At 42.8% G+C, this 14,991-nt stretch overlaps 1 protein-coding gene across 2 annotated transcripts in view; it reads left to right on the forward strand.

The window, feature by feature from the left end:
• LOC139161971 (alpha-2-macroglobulin-like protein 1) overlaps positions 1-14,991 on the forward strand; it is a 116,287-nt gene that overhangs the window by 42,392 nt on the left and 58,904 nt on the right. For both annotated transcript variants that reach the window (XM_070741847.1, XM_070741846.1), the window contains exons 11-17: positions 116-225; positions 777-941; positions 1,519-1,743; positions 2,737-2,800; positions 3,554-3,699; positions 10,487-10,633; positions 11,252-11,422. In XM_070741847.1, the coding sequence (XP_070597948.1) occupies positions 116-225; positions 777-941; positions 1,519-1,743; positions 2,737-2,800; positions 3,554-3,699; positions 10,487-10,633; positions 11,252-11,422 (1,028 nt within the window). The remainder of the gene's footprint in view (positions 1-115; positions 226-776; positions 942-1,518; positions 1,744-2,736; positions 2,801-3,553; positions 3,700-10,486; positions 10,634-11,251; positions 11,423-14,991) is intronic.

A 14,991-nucleotide genomic window follows, 5' to 3' on the forward strand; every position in this document is an offset into this window, starting at 1 on the left:
GACTGAAACTGGTGAAATAAATAAGCAGTGATACAAGGTCAATGGGAAATTAAATGTCAAAATACACTTAGATATATTATTGGTTTTTCTTTTTTTCTGTATTCTGTTTCTGCAGGAGTGAGCATCTCAGGAAATAACCAAATCTCAGTGGTCAAAAAAGAAGTTCAAATAGAATTTTTAAACCATGACACATTCTTTAAACATGGAATTCCATATACTGGAAAGGTCAGTCAATGCAATTTTCTTTGGGTGACGCTCCTTGTAAACTTGTTCTGTGGGCAATAGAAAAACAATATGTTCAGCACTTTTCCCACTTGCAGGCTGCAATTTCAGTTGCTAGGCTGGGGAAGAAAAGGCATTTCCAATAATGTTTCCGTGCTAGCTTTTAGGTATATTGAGGATTGGGTCACAACAAATTTCTGTTTTATAAGTATTTGTTTATATTTATTATTTTTCTTTTAGCCACTTCAATCAGGATGTATTAAACTACCTTTTTTCCAAATGAAAGTGATTGGTGCTTTTGGCATGTTATTTCCTACCTAGGATACAGGCTGGTTTAATGGTATGGACTTTAAGTAGTAAAATATTATTTTAGCTAGAGATTTATTTTAAACTATTAAAAACAGTTTTAAATCTGACCTATAACGTGAATATGACACTTTTAATGATCTAGTATTATGTTTGCAACCTGTAAACATCATAGAACAATGCTCTATTAATTCCATACAATGTCTTAACTATCATTGCAACAATAATAAGGCATTGTATTCCTGTAGATGAAATGTACTGTCAACGATATACCCTTAAAAAACCAGACTGTGTACCTTACTGTTGATATTGATGATCTGGAAACTCATAGCTCATACATCACTGATGGGAATGGGGAAGTTCATTTCATCTTGGACACAACAACATGGAAAAACACTTCAGTTGCTTTACAGGTAAGCAATAGTTCTCTCCCTAGATCTTTCTTTCTTTCCTCCCTTTTTACACAGACACACACACACATCAGAGGTAGGTTGCTGCTGCTCAGACTGGTTCTATAGAAGTGGTAGTGGGAATTTCCCCTCGCTTGTCGAACTGGGAGTAATGGCCACTGGCCACTGTGCATGCGCAGAAACTGATTTTTTATTATGGGCATGCACAGAAGCTGGGGGTTTTGCACTGCACATGTGCATGTGTGCCGCAAAGCATGTGCAGTCATTTGGTGTGGGAGGAAGCTAACCGGCGGCAAGTTAGAACCCACCTCTGACACACACACACATACATACTGTATACACATATACTGTACACAAACACACACAAAACTACACCCTCTGGAACCATTCTTAGATTCCAGAAGAACCAGGGGAGGAATAAAAATTATACATGGTGGGAAAAATAAATAAATTTTCATATTACATACAGAAAATCTCTAGTTTGGAACCAGGATACTAGTTTATGCAGGATACTACACAAAGCTATAGATTATTTTGACTCTTTAGCTGTTGCTGACTTATTCTATCCCTTTTTTTACAGGGTAGGAATTCCCTTTCAAATGTGACTCATGGTGATGTCAGCACGTTATATAATAATGCTTTTGTTTGGCTGAAGCCTTTCTACTCTGAAAGTAATAGTTTCCTTGAGATTCAACATCTGGAGGAAGAGCTGCCCTGTGGAAAAGATCAGGAAATATTGGTGAATTACATCCTTGACCGGAAGAAGCTGAGCCCCGTGGCTGACTATATAAATTTCTATTACTTGGTGAGCATAAACATTTGTGAAAAGGGCAACAGAGTGTGATAGTAAAAAGTATAAATTGTCAACTAAAGGCAAATAATCTTTTTGACTCCAGTTAACTATACGTTTACCAGAAGAACGATTGCTTTATTTATAATCTTCCAGTCCAAAATCCCTGAAGGTTTGCATCCCTCTTAAGCTGTAGAATTACAGTAATTCAGAATTCCGTTCTTCTGGTAACAAGTCAGTCAGCAGCATCTACAGGGGGAGGACAAGGAAGGGGCAGAGGAATGCACACAGGATTATATTATTTCTGTAAGCCCCATATCTTTGGTACAAGCAATATGACACTATGTGCATGTACAAAATGTAGAGCTTGCAGCATCACTTTGACAAAGGATGCTGCAAGGATGCCAGAGAAGTCTGACAGTTATTCATTCATTCATTCATTCATTCATTCATTCATTCATTCATTCATTAAATTTGTATGCCGCCCACTCCCGAAGGACTCTGGGTGGCCTACAATAATAAAAAACTGTAAAAAAACAGTTTAATTAATACAATCATATCATGTCATGCAATCATACTGCGTGCTGGAACTGAAGAGTGTTGATTGCTTATGGCTCCCAGGCCTGTTGACAAAGCTTCACCCCCCCCCCAAAGGCTTTCCGGAAAGCCAGTAGGGTGGGGGCAGTACAGATCTCAGGGAATAGTTGGTTCTAGGGAGCTGGTGCCGCCACAGAGAAAGCCCTCCCCTGCAGCTCCACCAGCCAACATTGCTTAGTCGACGGGACCTGGAGAAGGCTGACTCTGTGGGCTCTAATGGGTCACTGGGAGCTATACAGCAGGAGACATATTGTCATATTGTCCTGGTTCACATTAAAAACCTGTTTAGGACACAGCAAGTTGTAATGAATATTTTATTTATGACTTAATATGTGCTAAATAAGCCCCTGTGGTATTTATATAAATTTATAGAATTGTGATCCATGAACCTGGACCACTTTTTTCCTGCAGGTTATATCAGAAGGAAATATTGTCTCTAGTGGACAGCAGCAGATTCCAATTGACTTGGAAGAAAGTAAGTGACAGTAAACCTGGAGTGACATAATTACACAAGACTCACATATTCTGTTCTTTCAGAAAAGCACTAATTTCATGTTCAGAAATAGCCATAATAAATAATGGATGTGGAAAATGGTTGGGGTGGAGCATTAAGAGATTTCCCTTCCATTTTATGGAATGGCAAATGCAGCCTCATAGCATTTGCCATTTAGTAATTAGGTAGCTGGACAGGCACCTAAACTCAGCATTCAAAGCATCAGTCTCCATTTACTCAATCCTGCCCTCCCACTAAATAGGGTGAGTCCTTTTTTTCCATTAGCAGGTGATATTTGATGGGAAGGGAGGAAAAGCTGTGAAAAACCACCCTATCATACCCATTTATTCAGCCTCAGTAAGGGAAGAGAACACATAACAAAGACAAAATAGGCAGGCACATTTTATGTCAATATATATATTTGCCAGTTCAAGAATTTGTGGACAGTACTTTAATCTGGCCATTTAGAAGAGCCTCGGCTTCTTCACTTCATTCTTTTGTAGGGAACAGGAGGAACCTAGAACAAACAAACAAATGATGAAGAAGAGTACAGGCAAAAAAAATTGATTATTTCGTTGTGGTGTAAGAAAGGGAGACTGTTTCCACCTTAGTTTTGAGACACGGAAGTTCCCTATCCTTGTTATACTATATCAGCTTTATTTCTATTTGGCAGAAATTATTTACGCATTGTATGAACTTAAATCTTGTCTCATTATTTCTTTCCCCCTGACCCAGCACTCAAAGGCACCTTCTCCCTCATTCTAACCCCAAGCTCTGACCTAGCACCCAGAGCCAGTCTTCTGGTCTTTGCAGTCTTTGCTGATGGTGAGGTAGCAGCTGACTCTGCTGGGTTCACAATAAACAAGTGCTTCAAGCATAAGGTTAGTGTGTAGGTTTCTTGGGACAGCAAACAATACATGGGTGAGAGAAACCAACCATATTCTTTACAAATCAGCATCTGAAAATAGATTAACTGAAAGAGTTATGATATGGGCATTGCTAATTCATATACAGTGTTCCCTCAATTTTCGCGGGGGTTATGTTCCAAGACCTCCCGCGAAAGTCGATTTTCCGCGAAGTAGCGGTGCGGAAGTAAAAACACCATCTGTGCATGCGCACCCTTTTTCCATGGCCGCGCAAGGGCTTGAAGTTGGAGGCGGGGAGCGACGAAAGTGCGGAGGCTGGCAAAGATTGTTTTTAATGTCGGCCACCCACCCAGCGCCTCCGGCCTCCTCGCCGCTACCCCCCACCCGCCCGATTCGCCCCTCTCACCGGCTTTCTTGGGGCACGAGTCCTCCTGCAGCAGCGCTGGCGGCTACGGCTTCTCGGCCTCCTCATTTAGCCGCTAGCCGCTCTGAGTGCTTTGAGAATGCCCGCCCCACCCCTCTTGTAGTCCCTTGGCTGAGAGCGCTTTCGTCCCAGCTGTCAGCGAGGGGGGCTGCAGGAGGCGGGACAGGCATTCTCACAGAGAGCAACAGACAGAGCGAGATGGAAAGGAGAGAGGGAGAAAGAGAGAAAGAGCAAGAGGGGGGAGAGTGGAAGGTAGAGAGAGAGAGAGAGAAATGATAGAAAAAAGGGGAGGAAAAAAGAGAAATGAGAAAATGATTGAAGCAGAGAATGACAGGAAAGAGAGAGAGAAGTGACTCTTGATTGAAAGCACACAGTATGGTAAAAGCACTTAAATAATGACAGAATAAAAAACCCCAGCCCTCACCTGTGTTTGAAAATGGTTCAAGAGTTCACACACAAACACAAACAGGTGGGGGGGGGGGGAATTTACATACAGGTACAATATTCATTCATTCACTCACTCATTCATTCATTCTTCTATGTCACTCAGTCCCAACACTTTTAACCCATAAATTACCATCTCCCATCCCCTTACCATTTCCCCTTCCCATTACTGTACAGTACTGTACTGTACCTCTACCTGTACCTGTACAGTACAGTACATTGAATAAGACACTTAGTTATCCTGATAGTTATAAATGATAATTATTTATTTACATTTTGGGGGGGGGGGTTATTTGCAAAAAATATTAGCATAACTAGGATAACTAGGGATCTTCTTCTATCACAATTTCATCGGGCACTTCTACAATGGACGCTGAAGGTGATGGTGTGACAGACCTCTTGGTTTTTGTGACAAACATAGTTATGGGCAGTTGTTGGCGTAGTTTCTTTTTCTGGGCTAACATGGCTCTGTATGGTGCAATGGTGTTGTCAAGGGAGGCCTTAAAGTGTATAGAGCGAGTCATGTTGGGATCCCAAAGTTCCACCATGTGTTGGAGATGTGCAGCAGCTCTGTGCACTTCTGCAAGCCGCTCAAGTGTTAGGCCAACATCTTCTTCTTCCTCAGCTTGTTCAACTTCCTCTTCCTCCTCTTCTTCACTCGCTGACCTGGTCAGCTCCTCCAGATCTTTGTCTGTCAGCGTTAGGCCATACTCATCAAGCAAACCATTGACTTCATCTGGTGTCATGTCAATGAAGCCTTCTCCACCCAGTGCCTGTGCCAGCTTCACAGATTTCTGGACTGCAGCATGTTGAATTTCTTCGGGAGCAAATCCCTTGTAATCATGCACCACTTCTGGCCACAATTTCTTCCAGCAGGCATTCATTGTCTGTGAATTCATATCCATTAAGGCATTCTAAATGTTCTTCAGACACGATGTGATCGTGTACTGATGCCAGTAGCCCTTCAATGTGAAGTTTTCATCAGCGTCCATTGCTTCCACGAGGCTTCCAAGGGAATTGCGCGTGTACAGTGCCTTAAATGCGCGGATAACACCTTGATCCATCGGCTGGATAAGCGATGTGGTGTTTGGTGGCAATAATTCGACTTGTACCCCAGCATGTTCATGTGCCAGGTCATCATGGCCTCCAGCATTGTCCATTAGGAGAAGCACTTTGAAATTGAGTCCTTTGCCAGCCAAATAATCCTTCACTTGTGGGATGAAGCACTGATGAAACCAGTCCCGCGTGAGGGCTTTTGTAACCCATGCTTTAGGATTATGCATCTAGTACACTGGCAATGCATTCTTATTTCTGTTCTTGAGGGCTCTTGGATTTCGTGACTTATAAATTAGCCCTGGCTTCATCAAAAAGCCTGCTGCATTTCCACACGTGATCAAAGTTACCCGATCTTTCTGGGCCTTAAAACCAGGGGCTCTGGCTTCATCTTGCATCAAGAAAGTCCGTGAAGGCATCCTCTTCCAGAACAGGCCTGTTTCGTTCATGTTGAACACCTGTTCTGGAAGGTAGGCCCCTTCTTCAATTAGGTCTTTAAACGTGCCATGGACGTACTGCTCGGCTGCACCTGTATCTGCTGAGGCAGCTTCTCCGTGCAATGACACACTCCTCAGGCCATAGCGCCATTGAAATTTATCGAACCACCCTTTACTTGCTGTGAATGTGGATGGGGCCGAAGAAGCAGTAGATGTTGATGGCTGGGGGTCTTCAGAGTCATCAGCACCTTCACCAGCACCTTCTTTTCCCTCATTTGCATTGCCTCCTTCTGTGTTTGCAAGAAGCAGAGAATGACAGGAAAGAGAGAGAGAAGTGACTCTTGATTGAAAGCATACAGTATGGTAAAAGCATTTAAATAATGACGGAATAAAAAAACCCAGCCCTCACCTGCGTTTGAAAATGGTTCTTTTCCCTCATCTGCATCGCCTCCTTCTGTGTTTGCAAGACGGGTGTAGAGTTGCTGTGCCTTTGTCCGTATGGTGTTGGTATCCAAAGCAATGCTCTTTTTACGGCAGTCTTGTACCCACACGGACAAAGCAGCTTCCATTTTCATAAGGCGTTTGTTTCTAGGCGTCACCATCCTTTTTGCTGCCTTGTTGAATGTTATCAGAGAAGTTTGCCTTATCTTCTTTTCGTCTTTCCGAATGTATCGCACACTCGATTCATTGATCCCATAATGCCGACCAACATCTGCATAAGAGCGTCCCTCTTTTAGCATGTCCAAAAGTTCAATTTTCTCCTTAATTGTCAGCATCTTCCTGCTCTTTTTAGCGTCGCCGCCTCCGCTCCGCGTGCAATGTTTAGGAGCCATCTTCCAAGAAGTTTTAACAAGTTGTAAAAGTTCCAAAGCACGCTGGGATAACACCACTGATTGGCCGAGATTTCTGTCCATCAGCATTGTCGGGCGAAATTTTTGCAATGACAACGCTGATTGGCTGAGATTTCAGTGCATCAGCGTTGTCGGGCAAACTTTTTGCGATGGCAAAGCTGATTGGCCGAGATTTCGGCCAATCAGCAATGGCAGACGTAAGTTTGGTGATGACGTATGACGTCATCGGGCGGGAAAAACCGTGGTATAGGGAAAAAAACCGCGGACTATTTTTAAATTATTATTTTTTGAAAAACCGTGGTAAAGCCGTTTCGCGAAGTTTGAACCAGCGAAAATCGAGGGATCACTGTATATAGCTACCTTTCAGATTCCTTCTTGTCCCTAGTTGAATTGATTTTCAATTTTAAAAAAACCCAAGATCCCTGTGTAATAATAGAGATCCATAAAAGGAATGCTACCTCATCATAGCAAGGGGTGTGTGTGTGTGTGTGTGTGTGTAGAACATCAAACTACCTAACAGTATATAATCCCAACAAGGTCACCCAAAGTATGTAAATCTTCCCAGCTACAATCCCTCCCCACTAAAGCAAGTAGGAACTTCCTTGACAGCAGACATACAGGAAGATGCTGGAGAAATGTGGTCACTTCAGTGACAATGGGAAACATGTCATTTCATACAGTGGGGGAGAAAGAAATGGTAAACCACTCATATACATTAGCAAAAAGCAATTTGGATGATAGTATAACATGCCTGACAATGGCATGTTGGAAAGTCCTCAGTGTAATATTGGGAAATAGCTGAGGATCTTTTCGAATACTAATGGTAGATATAATGCAGTGAAAGCAAAATCTGTCTGGTTAGTAATATTGCCATGCAGGTAGAAGAAAATCTGAAATTTTAAAGATAGAATTACAGCGGGTATATGGAATGTAAAAAGCCTGAACAATAGGAAAGCTCGGCACAGTGAATGATTAAATGAATTGCTACAGATTGACAGGCATGATTAATAAATTGGAGTAGGTATTTTCAGTCAGAAGATTGTTATCTACTATTCAAGATAGGGGAAAAACGAAAGGAAAGGATTGCTTTCTGCTGTATCTAGACTTCCCTCAGGTCCTCTGCTACTGCTGGGCTGCTGCTGCAAGCTGAATCATGACTATACTTCACCAGAAGAGCCCTTCACTCCTCCACTTGAAACAGAATACCCTACGACACTAGACTTTCAATCCTGGGCCTAGAAAGTTTAGAACTAAGACGCCTTAAACAAGATCTAAGTATTGCCCACAAGATCATATGCTGCAACGTCCTGCCTGTCGGCGACTACTTCAGCTTCAACCACAACAAGGCAACGTGGAAACCCCATCTTCGGCTCCTCGCTGCTGCCGCGCTGCGGACCAGATCAGCTGTTGGGCGGCCAAAGGAACCTTCCCTGGGTCTTCCCGCCGCCCAGGCAAAGGGGAAACCCCAAGATCGCTTGCCGCTTGCCGCTTGCCCGTCACCCGCTCGCCCGGCCGCTCGCTTGCCGCTTGCCCGTTCGCCCGCCCGCCTGGCTGCTCGCTTGCCGCTTGCCCGTTCGCCCGCCTGGCTGCTCGCTTGCCGCTTGCCCGTTCGCCCGCCCGCCTAGCTGCTCGCTTGCCGCTTGCCCGTTCGCCCGCCCGCCTGGCTGCTCGCTTGCCGCTTGCCCGTCACCCACTCGCCCGGCCGCTCGCTTGCCGCTCGAGAGCAAGAGGGGGAGAGATAGAGAAAGAGAGAGAAGGAAAGAAAGAGATGAGAGAGGGAGGAAGAGAGTGTGAGAGAGGAAGAAGCAAGATAGAGAAAGAGAGAGAGAAAGAAAGATGAGAAAGGAAGGGAGTGACGTCATCGGGTGGAAAAATCGCGATATAGCGATTCGCAATGATCGGGATCGCGAAACTCGGGGGATCACTGTATCTATGGTTGACCTATCCAGATTCCTAAGAGGTCAATAAGGGGCGAGTACAAGTGCACTAGAGTGCCTTCTGTCCCCTGTCCTATTGCTCTCCTATATCTCCTATACCTTTCTTCTATTCCTATATCTCTTCTTCTTTCATTGATATGTTCTATTACCATATCTTCTTTTCTATTCTTTCTTAGATATATTGTACTATGAGTATCTCCTCTATAACCTTCATCATGTATTTTACTAGTATTTTACCCACTAAACCCCTCATTGTGTATTGGACAAAATAAATAAATAAATAAATGTCTATGCCCAGTGGAGGGACCAAGCAGGGAAACTGGGAGCGTTGCTACTCAAGCTCCGTTGGGTGTGGGCCAACACTATCATTTCCTCAGAAGCAAGAAGGGAAAAGAGATAGGAGTAGCGATAGCAATAGCATTTAGACTTATCTACTGCTTCGTAGTGCTTTTACCGTCCTCTCTAACTGGTTTACAGAATCAGCCTATTGCCCCCGACAATCATGATTAAACATGATCTAAGTATTGCCCACAAGATTATATGCTGCAACGTCCTGCCTGTTGGTGACTACTTCAGCTTCAACCACAACAACACAAGAGCACACAGCAGATTTAAACTTAATATTAACCGCTCCAAACTTGACTGTAAAAAACACGACTTCATTAACCGAGTTGTCGAAGCGTGGAACTCATTACCGGACTCCATAGTGTCATCTCCAAACCCCCAAAACTTTACCCTTAGGGGCGTGCATAAGTGCACTCGAGTGCCTTCCATCCCCTGTCCTATTGTTCTCCTATATCTCCTATACCATTTTTCTTTTCCTATATTTCTTCTATTCTTTCCTTGATATATTTTATTCCTATTTCTTCTCTTCTATTCTTTCTTAGATATATTTTTTCTATGAGTATATCCTCTATAACCTCCATTATGTATTTACTATATGTATACTCAATATAGCCCTCATTGTGTAATGGACAAAATCAATCAATCAATAAAATAAATAAATATATAAGGAGCTGTTAAGGGTACTGACTTAGCTGCTCTCTGTTAGTTTGAGTGTTCTGCATTAAGCAGAAAGGCTAGGGCTATTCACTATCAGCATTTACCTTGAGATGAATAAACATGTTAGCCTTTCAAACATGTCTGCCTCAATTTGTATGTCTTCTAAGACATATCACTTTTAACTCAGTGTTAAGTGCTGTTGGTGACACTAATACCAGTTATGTGTTGTTGGACATAGATGCCCTATTTTTGAGGTTTGCTTTCTAGGCATAACATGACTGTTTCTGGTATGCATGCTGAGATGGGGAGCCCACAGGAATTTTTGTTGGTATAGATTGGAAGTAGGTAAAAAAGCTAAAAGTTTAACAGTTCCATGATGTTGGGAATCAAAATCTTGGTGTATTTTGTAAGGTTCTGTTCTTGTGTTGCATACATATTATTGCATAAATATTATTGTGGATAGCCAAGAAAACTAATTTAGAACAAATCAAGCAAAGTCCTATCTTGAGACTAAAATGCTCAAATTATCTTTGGACACTTTATGTAGTCTCAAAGAAAAAAAAACTAATTCTCTTTTTCTAGTATCCTAAGTTATTCATGCAAAATTCTTGGAAATGTCCTTGTATTATTTATCTCTTGTATCCCCATCCATAGGTGACATTGGACTTCTCTAAGCAGGAAGAGCTTCCAGGGGCAACGGTCAATCTGCACATAGAAGCTGCCCCTGGTGCCCTGTGCTCCGTCCGTGCTGTGGACAAGAGTGTTCTTTTGCAGAGAAACCAAACACTGACACCAGAATCAGTAAGGAAATACAACCCTTCTCTGTGATTAATGAATTCTTCATCTGTTCATAAATGCATGAGTAGTTAAAGAAAAGCAGGCTATGTGTGCAAACTAAAGTAAATGAAATTATAAGCAGCTTGAGATAATTATCCGATTTTAATATTAATCAGGCACTTTCAATCTAGAAGCATCTCCATGTCTCTGACGTGAGTTAAAAAAAACAATAGAGACAGCTCTCCTGATCAAGGAAAGTGATGTTACAGTTGCATTTTTCAAAATGTCTTTTTCAAATATTTTTCATATATTTTAATATCTTTACTGATGTAAAGGTTAGATTGTTAAATTCTAAAATAAAAACATACATTCCAAATTGGCTAAATTGTGTGACTGGAACAGTATACTATGTTTTCTAAAATTTGATTAAAAATTTGATCAAATATCTAAGGATGTTTCAATGTAGAAACATATGTAGGGTTCGGTGGTCCTGCTTTGAAATTTTGATGAAATGGCTACTTAATTCTGAATCATGTGCAAATGCTACCAGGAATCAGTCTTCTATGATATTATGATTATAATTCTAAAAACACTAATTTGTTCTGGTTTGCTTTTGTTTATGTCAATTTACTCTGCTTTCAGGTGTATTGGTCTCCTTACCCTTACGTTGAAGCCATTAATGCAAGAGGATTTCACTTTTATTTGGAAGACTTTGAGCCCTATCCTTGTCTTCCTTCAAATAGTAAAAGACAAAAAAACCATTTGATAGCTCAATGGTTTCAAAGTCAGGCTGATGTTTACAGTCTGTTCAAGGTAAGTGACATTTGCAATGAAAACATCTTCCTCCCAAACCAATGCTGTTTTGGCATTGGTTGGAGTTCCATTAGTAGGAGAAATTAATGTTTTTAAATAGTGAAATAAATCACAATATCATTTTTAAAAAGAAGTTGTAGGAAAATTAGCTTGCAGGGGAATATTTAGGGGAAAATATTTCTCTACAGGTAATCCTCGACATATGATAGTAATGGAGCCTGCTCATTTCCGTTGTAAGACAGGAAGATATTAATTGAAACTTCTTAAATTTGTTTAGATTTAGATTTATTATTAGAGTTGGAAGGTACCTTGTAGGTCATCTAGTCCATTGTTTCCCAACCTTTTTTGAGCCGCGGCACATTATTCATATATTCAAAATCCTGGGGAACACTGAAAGGGGGCGGGGCGGGGGGGCGGGCTAAAGAAAAGTTTGGACAAAAAAAACCTCTCTCTTCCTCCCTTTCGCTCTATTTCTCCCTCTTTCTCTCTTTTCCTTCCTTCCATTCTTTCTCTCTCTCCATCCCTCTTTCTTTCTTTCTTCCACTCTTTTTTGCTCTCTTTCTCTCTCCCTCCTTCCCTTCCTCTATATCTTTCTCTCTCCCTTGCTCTCTCTCTCTCTCTGTCTCTCTTGCTATCTCTTTCTTGCTTTTTTCTCTCTCTCTTGCTCTCTCTTTCACTGTCTTGCTATATGTCTCTTTCTTTCTCTATGCCTCTCTTGCTATTTCTCTTTCTTTCTCTCTCTTTCTCTCTCTCTGTCTCTCTTGCTATGTCTCTCTTTCTTTCTCTTTCTCTCTCTCTCTCTGTGCCTCTCTTGCTAAGTCTCTCTTTTTCTCTTACTATGTCTCTCTTTCTTTTTCTCTCTCTCTGCCTCTCTTGCTATGTCTCTCTTTCTCTCTCTCTTTCTCTATCTCTCTTTCTCTGCCTCTCTTTCTTGCTCTGTCTCTCTTTCTCTGCCTCTCTTGCTATGTCTCTCTTTCTCTCTCTCTCTGCCTCTCTTATATGTCTCTCTTTCTTTCTCTCTCTCTCAGCTGACTGCAAGCGGGAGCCCTGACGGCGGCAGCTGGACGTGCTGCTGGACACCGTATATGCCAGGCCCGCAGCGCCAGCATGTACGACGTCTAGCAGCACGTCCAACCGCCACCGTCAGGGCTCCCGCTTGCAGTCAGCTGAGAGAGCGAGAGCGAGCGCTCCCTCTCGCCGCCGCCATCTCCCCGCGACTGCCTGCGGCCGCTGCGGCCACCCCCCCTCCCGCTCCCATCGCCAGTGCCCTCCTGCCGGGCCACAAAGGACACTTGCCGTCGACGCCAGAGAAGCTCCAGCTGGGCGGGGAACTGTCGGTACTTCCGTCCTGGGGCTCCCGCTCGCAGCTGTCAACCGGCTCCTGCTCGATGCCGCGGTTTTCGGCGCTCTCCTGCTGGGCCCCAAAGAAGGAAGGCGGGAAAAAGGCGCGAAGAATGGAGCTCTCCTTCTTCCTGCCTTCCTTCTTTGGGGCCCAGCAGGAGAGCGCCGAAAACCACGGCATCGAGCAGGAGCCGGGGGACAGCTGCGAGCAGGAGCCCCAGGACGGAAGTACCGGCAGCGCCCCGCCCAGCTGGAGCTTGGCGGCACACCTGGCCATGTCTCGCGGCACACTAGTGTGCCGCGGCACACCGGTTGGGAAACGCTGATCTAGTCCAACTCCCCACTCAAGCAGGAGTTCCTACAGTTTACCTCTCCAGGTTCCTAAGAGGTCAGTAAGGGGCATACATAAGTGCACTAGTGTGCCTTTCATTCCCTGTCCAATTGTCTCTCCTTTATCTCATATATCTTTTCTTCCTTTCATATATCTTCTCCTCTATTTTTATATATTTTCTTCTATCCCTTTCTTTATATATATTACTACATGCCTATTCTCTGCAATACGTATTGCGTATTGGACAAATAAATAAAATAAATAAATAAATAAACATTTGAAACAGATGGCAATCCAATCCCCCTTGAAGGTTGCAAGTGATGGGGTCTCACAACTTATGCAGGCAAGCTGTTCCACTGGTTGATTGCTGTCACCGTCAGAAAGTTTCTCCTCACTTCCAGGCGGAATCTCTCCTTGGTCAGCTTCTATCCATTATTCTTTATTTGGCTTCCCTGACCCCCTCCTCTCTGTGGCATCCTCTCAAATATTGGAACATTGCTATCATGTCACCCCTGGTCCTCCGCCAGACTAGCAAAATTCAGTTCCAGCAACCGCTGCTTGTATGCTTTATTTTCCAGTCCCACAATCATTCTGGTTGGTCTCTTCTGCACTTTCTCTAAAGTTTCAATGTCTTTTTTGTAGTGTGGTGACCGAAACTGGACGCAGTACCCTAGGTGTGGTCTGACCAAGGCTATATAGAGTGGTACTAGTACCTCTCTGGCCCTGATTATATCCCTCTATTTATATTTATATCCATCCTAAAGTAAAATACAGGAAATAATATAAGGGCAGACTAGATGGACCATGAAGTCTTTTTCTGCCGTCAATCTTCTATGTTTCTATGGCTATCTGTTGGTACTCTGCCTTGGTTATGTGCCCTTTTTTCCATTTTTTGTATTTATCTTTTTTTTCCCATTCAGTTTGTTGGTGAGGTCTTTGTGCAGCCATGCTGGTTTCCTTTTAGTTAGTTTATTGATTGGTCCTCCTTGGGCCACTTCAAAGTGCAGCATTCCAAACATAAATTATTACTGAAATCTGTTAAAAACATTTTAAAATGGAATTGGATAAAATATAATTTAAAATGAAATTGGAATAATATACAATATTGTATTTTTTTGGAGTATAAGACACCTGGAGTATAAGATGCACCTTAATTTTGGGAGAGCAAAACAAGAAAAAACAATTCTGCTTCTGTTTACCAGTATCAGGATCAGCAGCATCCTCACTTCCACTTGGATTTTGCTAACGAGCAGCACAGATCTTTTTATCCATTTAAAACAAACTCTTTCGCCCTAGGACAGTGATGACGAACCTTTATGAGACCAAGTGCTCAAACCGCAACCCAAACCCATGTATTTATCTCTGAGTGCCAATAAGGCAATATACCATATTTTTCAGACTATAAGACACGCCAAGATTGTGAAGAGGTAAAGTTTTTGTCCTCCCTGGTCCCTCCCAGGAGCACTTTGCAGGCCTCTCAAACCCTCTGAACACCCTGCTTTTTGCAACAAGGGGTGAAAAACAGGCCCATTTTTGCAAAACATTGGGCACACAGAGGGTTTGGGAAGTCTGCAGAGTGTTTCTGGGTGCTCTGGGAAGGAACAAACACCCCAGTTTTTGTGAAAACTGAGTGCCAGAAGTTTGCCATCAGAGGGCTAGAGGATGAGCTTAACAGAGAACAGTTGCTGAAAGGGATTTGCTTCCCATATCATTTTCTGATGCAAACTGATAAAAAAGCTGCCAGTTGAACTAAACCCTTTTCATTGCCAATTTTAGAGAATGTCCTACAAGTAAATTTGAGCCTATGCTGCAGCCTACCGAGCAGGTATACATGGGCTGGAAAGTCACTGGCCCAACAGAAATTGCTGAACTTCAACTCCCTCCTCCCCTAGCTAGT

This window comes from Erythrolamprus reginae, chromosome 2, assembly GCF_031021105.1.
Source record: "Erythrolamprus reginae isolate rEryReg1 chromosome 2, rEryReg1.hap1, whole genome shotgun sequence".
In the NCBI taxonomy this organism is placed as follows: domain Eukaryota; kingdom Metazoa; phylum Chordata; class Lepidosauria; order Squamata; family Dipsadidae; genus Erythrolamprus; species Erythrolamprus reginae.